Below are 21,273 nucleotides of genomic sequence, written 5' to 3' on the forward strand. Positions count from 1 at the left end.
CAAAGTATGGATGCCTTGACTGCTACGTGATTGGTGCAGACGCTTTGAGACATGCTGGAAGACAGTAAATGGGGAATGTGAAATCCCACCTAGCGGCTGACTCTGCCCGACTGCATATGGGGTCGAGTGGCTGTGCCAACGATTTAACTGCTCAGGATCCAAACTTAGACAGGAGCAGAATGTCTTGGAATCAAACTGTTAAGCCAACGCACATATCTGTAAATCTTTTTTTATGCCACCAACTCTTAAAAATTATGTTTCGCACAGTTGGGCGTCTAGTTGTTAACTACCGGGGAAAAAAGGGTCGAAAGTTTAACCTCAAACGTCTTGTCCCGAGCGATCGTGTGGAATCGTTTTGTGTAGGAAGGTGAAAAGCACTGATTGTGTTCTTGATTTATTCATGAAAAAACAAGCAAAAACCTCTGCAGAGTTAATATGAGATGCATAATTTGTTTTAACCAAGCTTATAGAAAGATACTGGCGATGACTTGGACCTTCTTTGACGCCCAGGAGACCGATAGGTCAAGCACCAGTGGATAGCAAGGACCAAAGTGTTGGTGAATGGTCATGTAAAGTTAAAGTTAGTTGATTTATTATTTTAGGATATTCAGTGCAGAGATAATTTTAATTGGGCTGTACATCAAGATAATGGCCATACGGCTTTTTTACATGGCCCTTTTTAATTTTAAGGACCATAAGAGGAACAATGAAAAAGGATCAAATCAAGGCTTTAAAGTGTCTCGCATCCTGTAGTGAAAACTGATCATAGTCGGCTCAATCATTAGTCATGGGCAGCCGGTTGGGGAGGTCACATTTGTGAGTAAAAATATGGCAGTTGAGATCTTTAACAGTAGTTTTCCATTCATTCTTTTTTCTCCTTTTTACAGGGTATCAAAATTCTGCCGATTTCACTGCAGTAATTCTTGAAACATGGCGGTTTTAGGGCGTACTTCTTGTAGATATCACTCCCGTACCCGTGGCACTACACACAGTACAGTACATTTAGGCAGTTCTTGTTGTTGTGGCCCAGACACTAACAACTTTTAGCAGGTATATTAAATAGCAGCATGTCTGCAGGTCATTAAATATATCTTTTCTTTTGTCAGGATTAGTAGATTTTTGCAGCAACAGAATGAAGTGCTTTGAAATCCTATAAACCTAATCCAAAAAATTATGACATTTATAAACCCATTTTATCACTCAGTGCTATTTGGTCTGAAAATAACTAGTGTCATGAATTAAACATTTCTAGAACTGGATTGTATTGAAGCTAGTCTGCACTGTTTGCAGTCCTGATATTTGCCTTTCTGTCGTCCCATCTTTAAATAATTGTACAGTTGCTCTGACATGTACCTCTTGTTGACTGAAACCGTCCCGCATGAGCGTTTCAAACCCAACAAATAAAAATGGATTGTATTTGATGAAAATGATTGACACGGCCAATATGCAGTTAAAATAAATAAATCGGACTTACTTTTAGTTCTTCGTTGTCTATGTTCCGCTATCCGTCTTCGGCTCGCACACTTCTCACTGTCCAATATTTCAAAGGTGACACCCCTTTTTGTTCGGTGATAAAAGTTTGGAGAGCATTAAAAAACCCTTACATGGGTGAAATGTAGTTGCTAAAAACCCATATTACAGCAGTGCTAAAGGGTGGAGGTTCCTCTTACCCATCCCTATGAAAGCGATCACTTTGCAGTTCACTCTGGAAATACATTATGACTGTTCATTCAATCTGGTATTGGACGTATCCAGTCAACACTTTTCCACCATTACTGCTGACAATATAAAAACACCAGGTGCATTATATAGATACTAATATCAAGATTCACATTCTGTCAGATAAACCACGACGAATAAGTGATGGGTAATACTGTATGGATGGATGGATACACAAAAGCCATGCAAGGGTCAAAGCATCTCACCAAGCGCTTTCGACTGGCTGCTCTACAAGGACTCTAGTAATAGGATCACTGCACTATGGACTTTACTGGCCAGTAAACATTAACATGAGACATTTTATTTGGTAAAATTATCTCTGGTTGATATGAATGAATTGGCCTTTCCAATTAGCCTCCAAAAGTATCAATGGACTCACAGCATGCCTGTGGCTCGGTGAGTCACAACCGGACCGGTGGTGGCATTATAAAAAGATGGTGGCTTGTGGCGTGTTGATGCGATGGACTCGTTGCACTGAGCAGGTTTTTTGGGCTTCACATCGTCAGAGGTTAAACAAGCACGACTTATCCAGAGAGTTTGAATACCTCATAAAAGAGACTTTGGCGAGAAAAGCCTGATGGCTCGACAGGACACGTCACCTCTGACCTGGCAGAGGAAGGTGAGTGCAAATATCTTACAAACTTCCTAATATTATAGGAAGAACAATGATGCATTATTACATCTATCTATCAGTGAGTACGAGTTCATCAAAATAGGCATCTTGGCTGTATGTGTTTAGTCAAAAGGTTAGGCCTATATCCAGCGGCTATGTTTCATGGATGTCACATTGATTTGTGTCGGCCTTGTCAGAAATGCCTTGTAAAATAAAGTAAGTGATGTGAAAGTATGTGAGTTTCTTTCACACATACGTGCAGGTTAACATAGTTGTTTCCCTGAGAGCTATTCCTTCACTGGCGATTTGACTTTCGCTTATTTAATCTTTGCAACTGAGGGTCTTGTTAATGACAATTTTCTGGGGATCTCAGGTGGATATAAATGGAAATGCAAAGGAAATGTGAACTCTGTTTAGAGCTTAATGTGGCGCGCATGACGTCATGGGCTCTGATACTGGAGCCATGTGCTGCTGGAAACGCGTGCTGGAAACATCTGTTGCTTTAACGACTGCCACTGAGTTTGTTTCTGTCAGTGAAATTAGGGAAGAGTATTGATAAAAGTATAATTCAAAACAAAAAGAAGGCTACAAACAGTTGTCACTTTGTTGATTTATTGCAGTTGCTACAAGAGAAAGTTTGACGGATGTCTTTTTCATTGAAGTTTGTCACGGCAATCGTGTTATATAGTTACTCTTTCTGAACACAGGGTAACTCGTGTTTTAAATAAACTAAAAAGGTTAGCGCTGTATATAGACCATATGACAGGGTAACAATTGTAAATCAGTTGCTTTTCAAATAAATAAGTTTGTCCATTAGACCATTTTAGATGCTTTTACCAGCACTAAACAACATCACACACTTTCTATGCAGTAAAACATTCTTCATCGTCCAGAACATCTCAGGAAGAGGAAAGCCTTCATGCCGCTTTAATCTGCAGGGAAGAAAGTAGAGAGAAACATAATCATAAGAATGAACAGAAAATGGGTTTTGTAAAACCTCTCCAACTCTTCAGTTAAACCTTACCTCTAACTTTAAGTTTCGTGGAACACTCGGCCTGGCCGAACGAGTTGGTCGCGACAACTTTATATTCACCGCTGTCTATTGTTCGGACTCTAAGAATGTACATCGAGCACACACCAAAGGAGTTGGTGATGTAGTAGTTGTTGTCTGAGTTGATGCAGACGTCGTTCAGGTACCAGGATACACTGGGCGTAGGGCATCCTCGGACAGCACACGTCATGTAGAGTTGGTAACCTTTGGGTGGTGAGTGGACTTTGAGAGGGACCAAGATGGATGGAGGCCTCTCAAAGCTGACCTCTGATGAAATGCCTCCATATGAAGGTTTGGGAACTTGACAAGAAAAATGGAAGAGGAAGAGGATTGATATCATTTAGGATCCAGAAATGTTTCAAACTTTAGCTTTTCATCCATGCTAGTGATTATGGGAGGTTGAATGTCTGCTTATGTCAACAAAGCAATATGCTCACAGTGATTATGTGTTTACCATGTTCACCACCGTAGCATAATAATGAGGCATTTTGTCATAATCACTAATGGACAAATAGAAACTTTTGATTTTATATCCCTTTTTTGCAAAGCCTTGTCATAAAGCATGGCTACAAATGAGTGTTACGGCTCGATACAGAACACAATTACTCCAAATTTGGACTGTAATCACCACTGATGTATTGAATTGCTGTCAAACAGTTGGGCAAGTTATTAGTGTGCTACAGCTGTTAGGGAGCGTCTACAGTGCTTTAGATGAACTGTACTGTAATTTAAGAAGTTATATCGGAAGGTATAAACCGTTGGGATTGTTCAGGAGTCATTGTAGTTATACCATGAACATGTACGTCTGTGTTTGAAAAGGTTATTTTCCAAACACAGAAGCTGGATTATTCGGCCGTCACTATCAGTTATTGTATAATAAAGTCCTGCTCATGCCTCCCTGAAGCAGATTAACTCCAATCAACAATGTCTTTTGTTGTGTGCAGATAGCACAACATTTAAAGAAGAACAACAGAGATTACACGTGATATTGTCAAACTTTACTGAACTGGAACAAGCACAGTGACCCACCTCTGTTGCTGTTGGCGCCCCATGTAGGCGACTGAGATGGATCTGAGAGGCCCATATCATTCTTGGCGTAGATCCGGAAATGGTACTCTGTCCCAGGATTGATTTTGTTGGCTGTGTACGTGGTAGTGAAGATGCGATCTGCTATATTCTTCCACACTCTGGTGTTGGAGTCACGTTGAGACACCACGTAGTACATGCGGTCGTCGAGCTCCTGGTCTGGAGAAGGAGCCCATGATATCATCACTTTGCCGTCGACTGTTGACTCCAGCACCACTGGCCCGGGAGTCTTGGGTTCATCTAATAACAAATATGATTCAGATTATTTTGCTAAGAGAGGACAAAATCAATTCTCCATATAATCTAAACATACTCAAGAGGCAATTCATTCCTCCCAGGGGTTTTGGATACATTTGCATTTGACAGCTGTTTATTTGTTGCTGTTAATTAATCATATCTTGTTGCTGCATGTCAGACAGTAAGAATCATGTTTCTCATTTCATTTAGAAATTGTTTTACTGTTAATTAGGGTTTGACATTATGGTTACATATATATATGTGTATATATATATATATATATATATATATATATATAGTGTATATACAGTGCATATATATATATATATATATATATATATATATATATATATATATATATATATATATATATATATAGTGTATATACAGTGCATATACACTCTATATATATATATATATATATATATATATATATATATATATATATATAATTGACGTTTAATTGGCTAAATATTACTCAATTAATATTGTCGATATATTGACGTTCTCCTCTTCACAATGCAAGCAATTAAATTACTTCCTTATTTCCAATAATTAATTTATCATTTAAAGACCTCAGGATTGAAAAACTAATTAATATCACCATAAATTAATTGCCACCAGAAGTTTCGGTTAAAAACTGTCACTAGTGCTTTACACAACCTTTCTGCGCTTATAATACTGTATTACAACGTGTCCTTACCTGTGACTCTAACCTCAATGTCGAATGAAGCCTCACCCACGGAGTTTTTGGCTTTGATAGTGTATAAACCGGAATCCGAGCGCTTTGATGAGGGAATAACAAGCTGAGACATCCCCTCTGTGTTGATGACGTTAATCCACGGGGATATTGGTTCATCATCCTTAAACCAAGTGATCTGAGGTGGAGGTTCAGCCTGGAGATATCAATATCGGATAAATGAGATAAAGTGTGAGGCTTACAGTGTGTAGTCATGTCACAGTGCAGTACGTGCATCACGCAAGAATATGACATGGCTTGGATAGGGGGGGAATAAGTTATGAAATACACTCTGTGGAAAAGCTAGATTTAGGATCCACACTATGGAAGAAAGGCTTGGGATACACACCAGCTTTTAGGCTTGTTCTTACCTCATAGAAAACTTTGACACGTACAGAATTTCCTGCTCTGACAACAATGAAGTCCTCTGGGTCTTTAAAACAAGGTCTCACTGGAAGCAAACGCATCAAACATGACACGCAGACGGGGAACAAACATTGTTCTGGATAACAAAGTTCAATAATTAATACGGATGAAGTTAACTACTTACTGTTGGGATTCTTTGCACACACCATTGCAGAGGGAGGGCTTAGGTCTCCTGATCCTGACTCATTGATCGCTGAAACCCTGAACTCGTACTCCGCTCCCTCAGTAACTTCTTTCACTGCATAGCTCACGTCTGAAAATGCAATTAGTTGCATTGCATGAAAAGACGTGATGAAAATAAGCAATGAGAAACATTATGGTATGTGTTTCTGACGAACCTTCAATAGGTTCATTAATGGCATTCAGGACAATCCACTGATTTGTGTCCTTCTTTCGTTTCTCCAGTTGGTAACCGATGATCGGTACTCCTCTGTCGTCCTCCGGAGGGGTCCATGTCAACTTGATGCAGGTCTTAGAGGCACTCACCACGGTGGGGGCACCAGGTGGACCGGAGAGTACTGAGGAATGACAAGTAGTCCAATTAATCAAGTAAGCTCATTATTCATAATTGAATACTTAGAATACATTAAGGACAGCTACATGTTATCACTGCAGGGTATTGTTAACTCTCCGCAGTGCCAGTGACAAACGAAGGGAAGAAATCAGAAAACTATCCAGGGGCATTTTCACGTATCACAACCTGAGGGAGATTAACATGGGATTTGCTGAGGATTACTCAATGAGACTTCTTTTTTCTACGCTCACTCAATATGCCAGCCATAATGCTATCAGTCGTCTCCAGGGCGTCGCTGAGGCCCTCTGGGTTTTCGGCGTAGATGCGATAGTTGTATTTCTTTCCATGAGTCACATTCCTGTCTCTGAAGGAGGTCTTGTCAGCTGACACGTCCCCAAGTTTCGTCCACAGACTTTGTCCTGCCTGCTGCCGTTCTATAATGTAGTTGGTGACAGCGGAGCCGCCGTCGTCTTTGGGGGGGTTCCATTTTATCTCAATTATAGATGAAGTGGTTTCCAAGGTCTCCACTGGGCCCTCCGGTGGACCCGGTCGATCTGTAACAAATACATGGTGTTACATTTTAAATGACATTATATAAATGTGATGCTTATCAGACGTCACATTAAAATGACTGAATTTATTTAACAGTGACAGAAAAATCCATCAGTCATGTTGATGGAGTAGAACACGGAGGACGATCCTGCGTATAAACGTTCCCTGACATTAAAACTTTGGCTGATAGTGGCGCTGGTAATTCTCCTGTGTGGCAGCAGAGGTCCACGGGTTCAGCCTTTCAGAATAAAATGAAAACTGACATAATAAGTTGTCTGTGAGGCCAAAATCATCTTTTTTCTCCGTTCCCTTTATAAATGCATAATCTGAAAATTAAATTTCAATATGTTTTATCATAAAAAATGTTTTAATTAAAATAAACTTTTGAAATGAAGGACAACTTGAAAGTTTAATGCAACCCCTGATGCTTAGTAACGTGAGCGTTTATTGTGTGTGTTTGAATGTAGGAGTAAACTGGAAATGTAATTTCTTTATCTCTCTGTATTTCTCACTTTTCTTGTTAGATTACTTTTCTTTTTTTTTCGTACCAAGCACAATAAGCTGTGATGTGGCCTCCACAGCTCCAAATGGGTTTTTGAGCTGGATCTTTATTTCCCCTGCGTCTGTCCGCAGGCAATCTCTGAGCAGCAGCCGGCTGTGATTGGGCTCCCTCACAATCTTAACTCCTCCTCCGTCATTGATCTCAGTGCCATCCTTGAACCAACTAACGACCAAAGACTCCTGAGGAGGAAAGGGCATCTTGAAAGCAGCGTTCTGGCCCACTCTAACGATCACAGGTTTGGAGAATTTGTGAAGGTCGTCTGGGTCAAATTCAGGTAGGTCTATGAAACACAAAGAATAATTAATTTCTTGTTGTGGCATTTGATATATGTTCTGTAAATTGGAGTAAAGTGTACCTCCAACAGTGACTTTTCCTTGTGTACTGATATCCCCTGATACAAAACGATACACTCGAGAGTCGTCATCTGTGCAGCTTCGAATTGTCAGCTTGTGAGAGGTTACATCTTTGGTTATGGTGACCCCAGCACCTGAGTTCATCTAGCAAGTCAAATGTGAAAGGGACAACGTTATCAAATTGTCACAATTTAGTCCAAATGGAAACGTCCAGATAAATGATCGATCTGTAAAATGTTCATATTTTCAGTATGTAGTAAGCGTGTTAATTCAGGGGCTTTACCTGATCTCCATCTTTGAACCAGGTGCCGTCGCAGTCGATGTTCATCTTCACAGTTAAGTCAGCCGGCTTTCCACGAAAAGCATAAACATCAGAGAGTCCACAGGTAATTTCAGGCACTGGGCAAAGTGAAACAAAGTTACTCTCCACTACATATATATATATATATATATATATATATATATATATATATATATATATATATATATATATATATATATATATATATATATAGTTGTTCTTTACATAAAACAAAGTTAATGTTTCTAGATGCTATACTTTGAAAAGTTTGAGGATTCCACAACTGTAAAAACAAAATGAGGCATTAAGAGTATAATCTATAACAAGTATAAGAAACGTAATAATAATAATAAATGTGGTGAACATATAACTCGTATCGTGCATGGTTCATGTTTATGATAAACACAAAGCAAGGTAATGACATCAAAAGCAAGCACAATGACGAGCAGCAAACATACAACTTAGGAAGAAGACATGAACAAGTTTGAAAAGTGTCTTTGTGTCAATATTATATTTAAAAAACGCTGTTTCCACATGCTAATCGTTATTTCACACCCTCTCATTTATGAATTTGATATTAGAGAAACTGGTGAATTTACAGAACCACGATGTTACAGATCATTTGATTAGATATTGATTTGTTAATTATTCTTTTGCGAGACTAAATGCAAACAATTAATCTTTTAATACTGTTACTGTTGTACTTTCAGTATCCGGTGTACCACCTCCTGCAAGTGGCGGTCTTTCAACGGCAATGTCTTCTTCAGCTGAGCGGCAACAACATCAGTAAGTCAATTAAAGTTGATTTAGTCAATTATTTGCTCACTTTTATATGTTCAACTGTTGTCTCTCTTACCACTTCCTGAGTCTGCAGCCGGTGCTGGGGATGTTTTGACTGAATCACCTGTCAGCGATCACAGGTGGCATAAAAACATTTTAGATTTGTACCTGTTAATATGCCATCAAGAATTTGACGACACATGAAACTCGTCACAGTGTTTGGAATGTTTTAGTGCATCTTCTACAAATCACGTACGCTTCAGATTACTCCTGAACATTTTCAGCAAACGTAACACTTTGCAAGCTTTGTTAACGGAAACCCAGTGAGTCTTTGTATCAGTATTATATTAAAAATGGTCATTATGTCACACCCTTAGAGAAACGATGGCACATCAACAGAAGATGTTACAGAGAATACGATCATTCGATTAGATATTTATTCGTTCATTTTTAAACTCTATCGTGTTACTAATACAAAATAAAGTAATTTTTTTAGTCTTTTAATACATTACTGTTGTACTTTCAGTTTATCTGCTGTGCTACCTCCTGCGTCTGCAAGTGGTGGATCAATTCTCTCAACGCCGATGTCTTCTTCAGCTGAGTGGCCTCACAGCAACAACATCGGTAAGTCAATTAAAGCTGATTTAGTAAATTACTCTCTTAATTGTACACGTTGTCTCTCTTACCACTTCCTGAGTCTGCAGCCGGTGCTGGTGACGTTTTGACTGAATCACCTGTCGGCGATCACAGGTGGTATAAAAACATTTTAGATTTGTACCCGTGTTCACACCTTTGACGACACATGAAACTTGCTCTGATGAAGGCTCATCGTCTTAGTGCATTTTCTACAAATCACTCGAATCCGCAAAATCATGCTGTAGTCTACAGTTTTACGAATCGGCGCCACTCATTCTTTTAAAGGATGTTTGTGAGCTTGTTATCTTTTTCCAAACTGCAGTGGTGGAGTTTGGGATACGGTTATATTTTCAAATGCTCAGTGAGGGAGAAGGAGTAGATGTGTTTTTGTTGAGAAGACATACTGTAAAAACAATTATTTAAAGTGTGTTTTGCATGTGTGGCAGAGAACTTGCTTTAGCATGTAATACATAATGAGCTGACAACACAACATGGAATAAAGCCAACACATTACAGTGACCTCAGCAGCGGTATAAACAACCTTTTGTTATTTTTTTTTATACATTTTTTATATTTAGGATAAATGAACTTACTCATATTTCAAATAGCTGTCGTATTCACCTTGCATGCAGAGGTTGTCACAACCATTCATGTTTCTTACCAACGTGCACTTCCTCCACAACGGGTGGATCTGCCACTGCTGCAGGTTTGTTTACGATTACTAAAAGAAATGTAACATTTGTATTATATCCAAATTACTTCAACAAATCATTGTTGCATTTATTGAAGATGAGAAAGAAATAACAAAATAACTGCATAGATATAAAAACTCATCACCTTAGTGTTACCCTTTCCAACATTACTTCCTTGATTGTGAATTCAACACCCTGTTTCATAAAACCTTGTAGGCGGCGTTCTTACCGGGCTCAGGGTCCTTCGGTGCCTTAGGTTCAGCCGGGGGTTCAGGTGCAGGTGCAGCTGCGGCAGCTTTAATCTGCTCTTTCCTTTCCTCTCTCTCCTGTGTTAATTTAGTTTGCTGCTCTTCGGCAACCTTCTGCAGATCCACCCCACTTCCCCCTGCCCGTGTTGTTTTCCTTGCTGCTTTTTTGCCCTTTTGTGCATCTTTATCAGCTGAAAACAAAAAACAAGCAGATTTGTTGTGAGTGTGCACCTAAAAATGTCATATTATGACATGAGAAGTAATATTTGGTGAATCAGGCGTCTTGTTATTCCATTACAAATCATTATCATTATTCAATATTAAGGAGTTTTGGTGGAGTTTAATATCTTACCTTCAACCACAAGCCATGCATTGCAAGATTTTATTCCTGCGCAGACGGAATAAATTCCTTTGTCTACTATCATGCAGTCTTTGATCACCAGCTTGTGAATGAGCTTGTCTTCTGAAACCACGATATCATATTTATCTCCTTGTTCCAGCGGCAAATTCTTGCCAAACCACAAAATCTTGGAGAAGGGATTTGACAGGACGCACTCGAAAACTGCATCTTCTCTCTCTATTGCCTTCACTTCCTGAATTTTCACCAAGAAATCCACCGAGGGGACTGAAAAACAACAAGCGATGTATTTTTTTTAAGAATAAAATAGTTTTGTTACATCTACATTTATTATATTTTAATATTCTGATGTGTTACTTACTTTTAAACTCAGTGGAAAACATCGTCACGCCTTCTACATCCAACTGGTACAGTCCGGCATCGTCTGGCATAAGGTCCCTCATACTGAAAATATACTTTCTCCCCACTTTGTTAAGGGTGTGCTTCATCTTCTCTCCCAACTCCTTTGTATATGGAATCATTTCACCATCCTGTGGGAGGAATACACAACGTCATTTACTTTTTGGAAGGCTTCAAATTGTGCCTGCAAAACATAGCTGCGAGAAAACGGCATCATAGCAGAACTTTATCAAAACATGTTCAAACCCGTAGCCATAAGCTCGAGTATACGCAGCGCTGTTCACTGAAGGTTGTGGTTAATCTCTCAGCAGAATGATAAAGTGAGGTATTAGTTTACTAGTAGATGATGTGCATCCATCCAGCACTTATTCCAGTGCAAGATATCTTGATGCATCTTTACAAGTACTGCCCGGACTGTAAATGAAATGAACAAAGTTAAAATTAGGAAGACTATTATGCAGTTTGACTACGAGGAGCTATAGAGCTGCTATAGGAGAGTTATCATTGTGTTTTCACACTAACCTTGTACACGTATATGGAGTTGCTTTGTTCAAGAAGATCCATGTCGATCTCAAAGGATGCACTACAATCTGAATTGACCTGCATCGGTTTCAGGTTAGACAGGTGGTTGACGAACTGGGACAAAAACAGAATAAGAAATCAGTTTACAGAATATTTAATGTATCTACGCATCTTAAAAACCTCATCACGAAAAAAAGAAAAGCAAATTAAAAATGCAAATATCACAAATGACAAACCTGGGCTTGGTCTTCCTCCCTTTCTTTCTTTTTTTCATTAAGTTGCTTTAGCATCCAACGAAAGTTTGTCACTCCAAACTCTGCACAGATTCCCTCGTAGTCTTTCTTGTCAGCGCTCAGTAAGAGCTCCCAAAATCTAGGATCCATTTCTCCATCTTTTCTCTCTTGTTGCTCAGATTTCGGACGGATCTTACTGGAAATTAAAACGGGGTTAGCGTTCAGTTGAAGAAAATACGAAACACAGGAAACAATCAAAAGATGTAACCCGACCCCCCACCTTTTCCGTTTTAAAACGTTCTTAAAATTCCCATTGGTGGCTTCAGATGGTGGTGGCTGGACTTTGTCTTTTTTGAAACCAACTGAAAGCAGAAAGGAAGTTACTCGCATTATTAATACAATCATATAATTAAACAACATACGAGAGGGGACTGCAGAGTGATGAGTACGGGGACGGGTCTGAATAACGTGTATCAGATCTATAGTAAGCAGAAAGTCCTTACCTGCAATCACGTTCAGAACAACTGTGACTATGGCTTGTCCATATTCATTTAAGGCAAAGCATTTGTAGGTATCGGCCTGATCCGGCATAACGTTTGGCATCTGAAAGATATAAGAGTTGCTAATTATAATACACACAGTCGCATCAGATCGGCTCAAGTACACATTCATCTCAAAAACAGTTTTTATTGTTCTGCTTTGTGTTTCCTGGTTCCAGCTGTACCATTGTTCAACCATTTATCTCTTACTTTTAAAAATCTATTCAACTTCTCTGTTTCCTTTTCTAGTTTTTACTACATGTGGTGTTAAAACTTGCGTAGTCGGCCTATCGTAGCTAGTTTAGTGGTTTAGTTTTTTTTAACCTAAAGATCATTTCTATCTGCAGAGAGGACCCCCACTATGGTAGTACCCTTGTTTGGGAATCTCTGCGATACAGTATCCAATGAATATTAATATAAATATTCTAGAACAATTAGTGGCTTTGCACACTGCTTGATCGGTAGTTTGTCTCCTGATGTGTAACCGCTTGCTTTTTATTTAACATCTCAAACGGCAGTGAGTTGACAGGATATCTGGGTGTCCAGTCCATTTCATGAAGCTGACATCTGTAAGTACTGGTGTGTCAGAAGACTGGATGACATTGATGTTATTAAATAGCTTCTTGTCCCCCCCCCTTCTCTTCTTCTCTGTCTATTTATCTATTTCCACCCCTTCTTTTCCATCAGCATGTTGCTGTACACTATCACTGCAATTTAATATCATGTTTCACTTGCCTCAAACGTGTGCTCGTTAGAAGTGGGGTCGTATTTAGTTTGATATCTTAACGTATCAGACACATCTCCATTATTTCTGCTCCATGTTACAGTCGGCTGTGGGTCTCCAGTGACGATCGCTTTAAAATAAGCAAATTTGCCTGTAAAAAAGAAAAGAAAAAGACAGTTTGCATCATATTATAACACGAGAAACAGATGCAAATATATTCATTTATTTATGTTATTTGGTATTGATTGATCTAATGACATAACATGCCTGATGCCCGCATAGTGTGTGTGTGTGTGTGTGTGTGTGTGTGTGTGTGTGTGTGTGTGTGTGTGTGTGTGTGTGTGTGTGTGTGTGTGTGTGTGTGTGTGTGTGTGTGTGTGTGTGTGTGTGTGTGTGTGTGTGTGGCTGTTGAATGGCAGGACTCCTGCTGGCCCATTGCACAAAAGTAATGGATCTAATCCATTGTGAAAAACGATGGATGTTACATCTTGGAATAATTTGTGATATTAATGTTTGAAATTATTCTTATTCTATCAGTCCTACCCTCTTGGATGGTCAAAGCAATCGGCTTGCGGGTGAAGTCTGGATGGGTCTTTTCCTCCGGCAGCGTCTCGATAAACTGTGTTATCATCACCCCGGGGACTCTAGATTTCTTCTTGATCCCCACTGTCGACATTGGAAAATGAAATGTCATTGACAACACATTTGACACTTTAAAAGAGACGAGAAAAACAAACAATCATGATCATATCAAACCCTCAGATCATCACCCTTCTTCCAAAGCATGCGGGAACCCATTCTAATCCATGATATATTAGAATATTTAATGTTAAACACGATCCGTTTATTATTCAGAGCCGTACGTATGTGGCTCTGGAGTAGAAAACTCTCTTGTGTCACATGTTCAACACATTTACATTTCAATAACTTTATCCTGTTAACCTTTTTCCTCGGGAATCCATGCCTAAAATTCAACCTGAGAACAGATATGTAGTGACGCACCTACATATCTAAGCACAACATACATGTACGCACATACATTATATTAATAAAACTGATTTGCATATCAGTTTTTCATGCCTTCATGAGCAGTCGGAGGGAGAAGCAGATTGCTCAGGACGGCTTCTTTTGTCCGCTAATCCTATCTTCTCTACCCTTTTCTGCAGCGGGATCTGATAAGGCATGTTAAAGAGCATATACGGCACATGTCAACATGGCAATAACATATGATTGTGGATTAGACTAGAATATATTTAGTTTGTTTGGCCATGTAATGCTGCAACGGTATACAATGGGATACAGTGTACATGTCTGCAATGTATGTCTAGCTACATTATGAGATCCTGTTGACCTTCAGTAGACTATGTGTACGCTTGTAAAGTCTGAGAATGGTTGCTAATGGACAAATAGCAGCCTTGAAATGTCTGAATCGCAGTGACAGGCAGCTGAAGTCTTTGTATGTAAGACTCCTTGAACAAGTCATTAACCATTTGAGGCATCAGACAGACATAAAACTCAATATAAATCTTATATTCTCAATTTTCTTAAGATTTATTCACACATACATCTCCTTGGCAACTTCATTCTACCAATTCTGTTCGACTCTGATCTGGAAATGTGTCATCTCATTACTGTCGTCAGTACAACGGTAAACTTAACATTGGACGTTCCTCGTGCAGAAAATGAGATCACACTCTGGTTCATACCTTGGCCACTGGCTGTCCCCTCCGTCACTTTTGATCTTCTGAACATCTTGAGTCCTTTGATTCCCGGAGGGATTCAGACAGATTTCCCAAACTGCAATAGACAATGGAAGGGATTTAAGTACAGCGTTTGTGGCTCTGCTGATCTATTTAAATAGCAAAAGTGGGAAATATAATTTATGCTTATTTTTTCAGAATAGAATGAATAATTCACACGTAGCTTCCAAGTGTTACTTTGCTGTAAATCGGTAGTATCGTTGAAAGAGATTTGTTTAAGGATTCAGTGTAGTCGGGAGAAGCCCTGAAAGCCCTAATTGATGGCAAGAAAGTGACTTTGAACAACTTTGTGATTTATTATTGGATAATTCTATACAGAAATGTACAAATATACTTCTCTTTGTATGTTGGCATATGTTGGAGATAATAGAGTAATCCCCGTTGAGTTGTGCTAGGATTAGTTTAATTTCCGGTAATAGTTGTAATTTGAGCACACGTTTAAACTGCACACTCAGGATACACTAAGAGACTCAAAACATGATCAACTGTGGCTGTATGCCATGCAGCTGCTTTCTGCATGCTGTGTTATCACATTCCCCAAAATTAAAATCCTCTTAAAATTAGAGCTGGAGTTTAGTATTTCATCAACGTCATGATGTCAGTTCTTACCAGGTTTTAAAGGGATAGTTCTGATTTTTTTATGGTAGTGTTGCATGAGGTACTTATCCATCATCTGTGTATTAATAGTCAGACTCACTGGATGTAGCCATTGGCCGCTAATATTAATTAGAAAGTTTAGGTGGCTAAAATACGTTTATCCACTGGGGCAGGGGCGTGCCGACCGCCGTCTACTGGAGGTGAAGAACTACACCGATTATGGATAAGTTCCTCATGCAACCTTCGCTTTAAACGATTCAAACGACCCCTTTAACTCTCATTATTCGAGAATGGTTGTTGTCACTTTAAGCTGCAGCATGTTGGCGTGATGTTCCAAGGATTACATGTTTATCAATTTACTATTTTTTTATGATCTGTCAGATCCAGTCGCAGCAGGGATCTCGACTTGTGCATACATAGCTATCTTTCAGTACCCCACATGGTTGCTAAAGTTAGGATGATAAATGTCACTTCACTAAAATAGACTGATGGGACATTAATTGAAATGGAGTCGGTGTTGCTGGGTTTTAAATGGATTAACAGACGTTACTATATGATTGGCATATATAATATACTAAACATGACTGAGGTTCAAAACTGTTCTAACTCCAATATCTGTTTACAGTATTTGACTTAATCCTGCTATTTTAAAATTAGTCAAGTGGAAGTTGGTTTTCTTCACTTAGAGAGATTATAATGTAATGCCTTAGTGAGTTTCTTCCAATATTTCACCATAATCCTGTAATCTTTATTGATATGACAGTCAATATTAGTCAACAAGAATCAGTTGTGCCGCTCTTAAACGTTGTGTATATACACGGCCTTAATAAAGCGGCAAACAGCTATTTACTGTGTAAAGATATAGTGGAGTAATGTGGACTTGAGCAGAGAAAGAAGTCACACTCGCTTTGTGTGTTCTTTATTATGATAGCCGGGCCGGCCGCGCGTGTGTGCATGCGTGTCCCTCTGGTATCTAATCGCCACCGTTCTGCACTGACAGATGACAACGCTGTCCCGACCAACGACGATGTTGCGTAAGCCTCCCCCTCAGGTTAACACTGTTAGCGCTGTCAGCATGTTTGCCATTGTTTGCACTGTTCGCAGCCGGCTGAGCTGTCGCCTTGTTGAGAGTCCTGTGGAGGCAATCCCTCAATCATAGATGTACATTTTGTATTTACTACCTTTTTAAACATTGTCAAATTTGCCAATGTTTCATAACCCCTTTGTGTAACTTGGAACAATTGGCACTGATGGTTAAATTTACCTTTAACCAACCAACCTCAAGTTTTTGCTATGGAGCAATGTTCTTCTGGTTTGTTATCGTTTTTATCTTCAACATTTTAAGAAAAAATGGCTTTGCAAACCTTTATATGGAAGGACATGCATCCTTGCACGCTTTTGGTGAGTGACACTGAAAACTCGACTACTCTCAGTAGGGTTATCTAACAATGTGGTAAATGTTAACACGAGTCCTTGCTATTAGTGCAACCGGCATGTCTAGGCAATCATGTTGACGGTAAGATTGTCATTACAGTAGACCTCCCATAACCATAACCATATAACCTGATTTTAGCAGCAACAATGTGCTTGAAATCTCACCTTCAATACAGTGCAGGTTCAAATGTTAGTTTGGTAATAAAGGTGACTTTGGCAACAGGCAGAGCATTGCATTGAGCTAGACAATATATTCCTGGTACAGCTGCAAGATGCTATTTCCTGAACCTTCTGTTGTCCTAGCTTTTTGGTTTATGTCTTTAGTGGGGAGATGCTCATGCTCCCAAGCTGCATACGCCGCTAACATCAGCATCACACACAGACATCACAAATTGATTAAAACAATCCTATTGCAGACTGAGTATACTCTTCAGGTGCATTGCTGAGATTAAACCTGGGACATTGTGAAACCTTTGTTTCCTATAAGTAAATTATGCTGTCTAAACTCTGTAGCTCTTTGCTCTGAAGCTATTCCCCTTGTCACCAGTTAGACCAGGGGTCAGGAGCCATATATGGCTCTTTCGATGAGACAATATGGCTCGCAGACAATTTTAGTAATCAAGTAATAAATAATTATACTGCGTCATTTTAAAGTAAAACTTTTAGCAGCAGATTTTTTTTTTTAGTTGTGTCTCTGACTGTAAGTGTGTTCGCACATGTGTGTGTCGGCAGTGAAGCCCCTCCCTTCGCGAAACCGAGCAGAGGAGAAACTGCGCAAAGCAAGCAGTCCGGGGTGTCAAACTCAATCACAGAGAGGGCCAACATTAAAAACTGGGACTACGTCGATGGCCAAACACGGTCCACATGTATTGAACAGGATACACATATTATAAATAAAGTGCAAAAAGATATGGAACATATTTAAGTCAACTGCAAACGCATTGCTGAGCAGTTCAATTTTAGTTTCTGAGCTGCAAAGTCGGCAAATACGCTCATTTTATCAGCAGAATGCTGTCTTCTCCCGCATCCTGCCCACTAATCCGCTCTTTTCATCACATCGCAGACTCTCCATCTGTCGTCAGTCTCGTCAGTTTGTCCCGGGGCAGTTTAATTTCTCACACATTTAGATACTTCCTCAAATATGTCTTTCCCCGTGGTTGTGCCATGCATTGATTTAATTACCAAAACCGGCGGGTCCAGTTATGATAAACATATGATATTTTCTCGCGGGCCGGATATAATTGCCTTTAGTTTGACACCCGTGCAGTAAACACTGAAACGTGCACATGAATGAGATAAATTACATAAGCGTTCAGTTTATTTAATAAAAGAGCACGTGTTCAATGATACACTGATAGCGCTTTTAGTACTCGGAGACGTGTTATACATAAAAACAATTGCACGCATAAAGTTGCATTCAATTTTATTAAATATATGGCTCTCAAGGAAATACATTAGCAAATATTTGGCTTTTATGGCTCTCCCAGCCAAAAAGGTTCCCAACCCCTGAGTTAGACTAACCTCCTGACCGTCACTATAGGCCGTGCACTCTCTATGCCGACCAAACTGTTGCACAGTAGAGTTAATGCATGACTGGACAGGGTGTTAACACAGTGCAGCAGCCACCTTAAGCTCCTCATACCTCAAGGTGAACAGAACAGACACGCAGCTCTCTGGCTGGCTGAGTGACCGATTGACAGGCTGACTTCTCTCTTTAGAGCTCTATGCTGCTGATAGCAGCGCTGATACGCTACTGTTTCAGAAACAAATCCTCAAGCTAAGAAACTCAAATGTACATCTTTCCAACACAGAGTTTCATTGACACATTAATACAATTATTCTACCAGATTATTGCAGTCGTTTCATAGAGTTTCAGTTGAAACTTCAGTTAATTGAATATGGAGCATTAGGTTTACGATTAGAGAAAAGGGCCTTTAATTGACATTCGTACAATGAAAGAAAAATGTACCTGAATCAACAATGACATGAGATTTTTCCGCATTATTTAATGTTCTACAAAACTGTTGACAACTGTTGACCACAGTGTTGATAAGGTAGACACATTGAACTTTTGTTTCTGGCATACGTGACTTCTCTCATGTATACTATTTGTATAAATCTAGCGCCACCCAGTACAGGCGTGTGATATTCTCGGGTGTCGATGGACCACGGCTGTTGGAAGATGAGAAAACTGGATTGTCACGCGATATGTCACATGCCACATAAAACTGTGAACATCCCACCTCTAACATCTTAATATGCTTGTAAATCACTGTTGACATTATGAGTGACTCGTAATATGGTGAAACCTGCACAGTAAAGCAAGTTTGAACATATATATATATATATATTTACCTCATGACTATTTTTAATAACATGACTACAAGTGACATGATTTTTTTTTTTTTTTAAACCAAACAGAGCACAGTTAAATATTAAGTTAAATATTTATTGTGCTCAACAAACATTTTGAGCTGCTCCCTTTTTGGTTTTAAGACGTTTGGTTTTAAAACATGTTGTGTGTACAAACTGTGACTCTTTGCCGTGAGAGTTTTTTTATGGGTTTCATGTGGCCTGTGTTTTGCACGCTACTGTTAACCAGCTGCTCATGTGACCGGCTCTAAAATACTGCACAGGACTCATAGACTGAGAGCATCATAAACATTATTACTAAGGGCATGTTCAGAAAGATGTGGCTATCTACGGAGTTGACGCTGATGCTAAGCATGTGCTGTGGCATGTTTGTGTAATTTAGGTTATTACTAATCTCTCTTTTGCATTACATTTAGAGAGATTTTAAAGGTTTGCATTGTATCTTTGTCAGTGAACAGACTGGAACTGTTGTGGTAAATATAACAATTAAACCTACAGTTTAAATAAGAAGAAGGATGCTGCTGCTGAAAGTTTTATTTTTAATTTTTTACAGCCAGTTTTGAAACAGTTTGTGTTTATTTTCCAACAATCTGTCTGCGACGGAACGTGTTGATAGAATATGAATTATGAATAATTTAAATTTCCTAACAAAAGAAGTGGCCACACAAACTTAAGCAGTTAATTTGAACTGTGTTAAGAAGACACTGTTTCTATTGGAAGTGTACTTTAGCCTTTCTAAATTATTATATATTATACATATACATCTTTATACCTAACGCTAATACAAAATGTACACATATAAGTGAACATTCAAGCAGCAAAATCTGGAAGCAACATTTACTATTCCTTTAAATAACGTGAACGATGGAAAACCAAAACACTGCACTGTACATCTCGGAGCACTTACTGAAACATGGCAGCTCAATTGTGTTTATAGGCAAACACGTTTTGACAGTTTGACACATTAACCCAGCGTTATCTTGGGATTTAAGAGTGAATTAGCCACAGGATTAGTTCGGTGTTAAAGACTGTAGCTAACTCTAAATACTTAACACCTCCATCGAAGAGCGATGCTGTGTGTGCGATGAATGATGGACTTACCTCAGTACTGCTGTGATCCTCTTGAGTGCTGCTGCTGCTTCCCAGTCTGATATTTGAGTGTTGCGTCCCTGGTCTTTAAGCTATTAAATCCAAAGAGGAATGCCAATGACTGTACGACAAGCACACACGGTGTCAGACAGGGTGCCTGCCAAGCAAGGGATTGCTTTTTTGTTTTTGGCATAAATCACAACCTCCAGTAAAGGGGAGGGGGGGGGGGGGGGGGGAACCAAGGCTACAAGGCTGGATGACCATGACTTTGGCTTCTTCTGACAAATGCATGAGCTTCCTACGGCGCGGTCTGAATGATATACATTTAACTTCTGAAGAATGGCATTAAGCTAATTGGCACCATGATATCAATACATACATAGATGCTCTATGCACCGGTATACTGATCATGTGATTAATTTCACTTTTGAGTTTAATAATTTCTCACAATGATCGACACCCTGATCCTTTGACGTGATCATTCACAACTTTTCAAGATTACTTTTATAAAATGGTGTCGATGCATAAGTGGGGTATCCTTTCTTCAATTTGTGTTTCGTCTTTCTTTTGGCGGTTAGATTCGTCACTTATGTCAGTCAGTATTGTCGCACTTGGAACCAGAGCTATGTGTTGACAGCCGAGTATGCCGGTGGTGACACACTAATGAAATTACGAGAACAACAAAACATTATATTAATATTTAGACTGACTAATGAGTCCAATTGACACCAACTAA

At 39.2% G+C, this 21,273-nt stretch overlaps 1 protein-coding gene across 1 annotated transcript; it reads right to left on the bottom strand.

The window, feature by feature from the left end:
- Positions 1 to 2,938: 2,938 nt before the first annotated feature.
- On the bottom strand, positions 2,939 to 20,592 carry LOC115008393 (immunoglobulin-like and fibronectin type III domain-containing protein 1). Its single transcript, XM_029431980.1, has 23 exons — positions 20,550 to 20,592; positions 14,991 to 15,081; positions 13,828 to 13,950; positions 13,296 to 13,435; positions 12,525 to 12,624; positions 12,302 to 12,383; positions 12,025 to 12,217; positions 11,789 to 11,902; positions 11,229 to 11,397; positions 10,862 to 11,134; positions 10,491 to 10,700; positions 10,231 to 10,290; positions 8,136 to 8,251; positions 7,855 to 7,996; positions 7,486 to 7,779; positions 6,637 to 6,939; positions 6,210 to 6,389; positions 5,996 to 6,124; positions 5,817 to 5,896; positions 5,410 to 5,602; positions 4,413 to 4,709; positions 3,357 to 3,683; positions 2,939 to 3,264 (listed from the first exon to the last, which is right to left on the bottom strand). Exons 2-23 carry the CDS (start codon positions 15,034 to 15,036, stop codon positions 3,260 to 3,262), a joined length of 3,576 nt encoding a protein of 1,191 aa, XP_029287840.1. The 5' UTR covers positions 15,037 to 15,081; positions 20,550 to 20,592; the 3' UTR covers positions 2,939 to 3,259.
- Positions 20,593 to 21,273: the final 681 nt, after the last annotated feature.

This window comes from Cottoperca gobio, chromosome 5, assembly GCF_900634415.1.
Source record: "Cottoperca gobio chromosome 5, fCotGob3.1, whole genome shotgun sequence".
NCBI classification, from domain to species: Eukaryota; Metazoa; Chordata; class Actinopteri; order Perciformes; family Bovichtidae; genus Cottoperca; species Cottoperca gobio.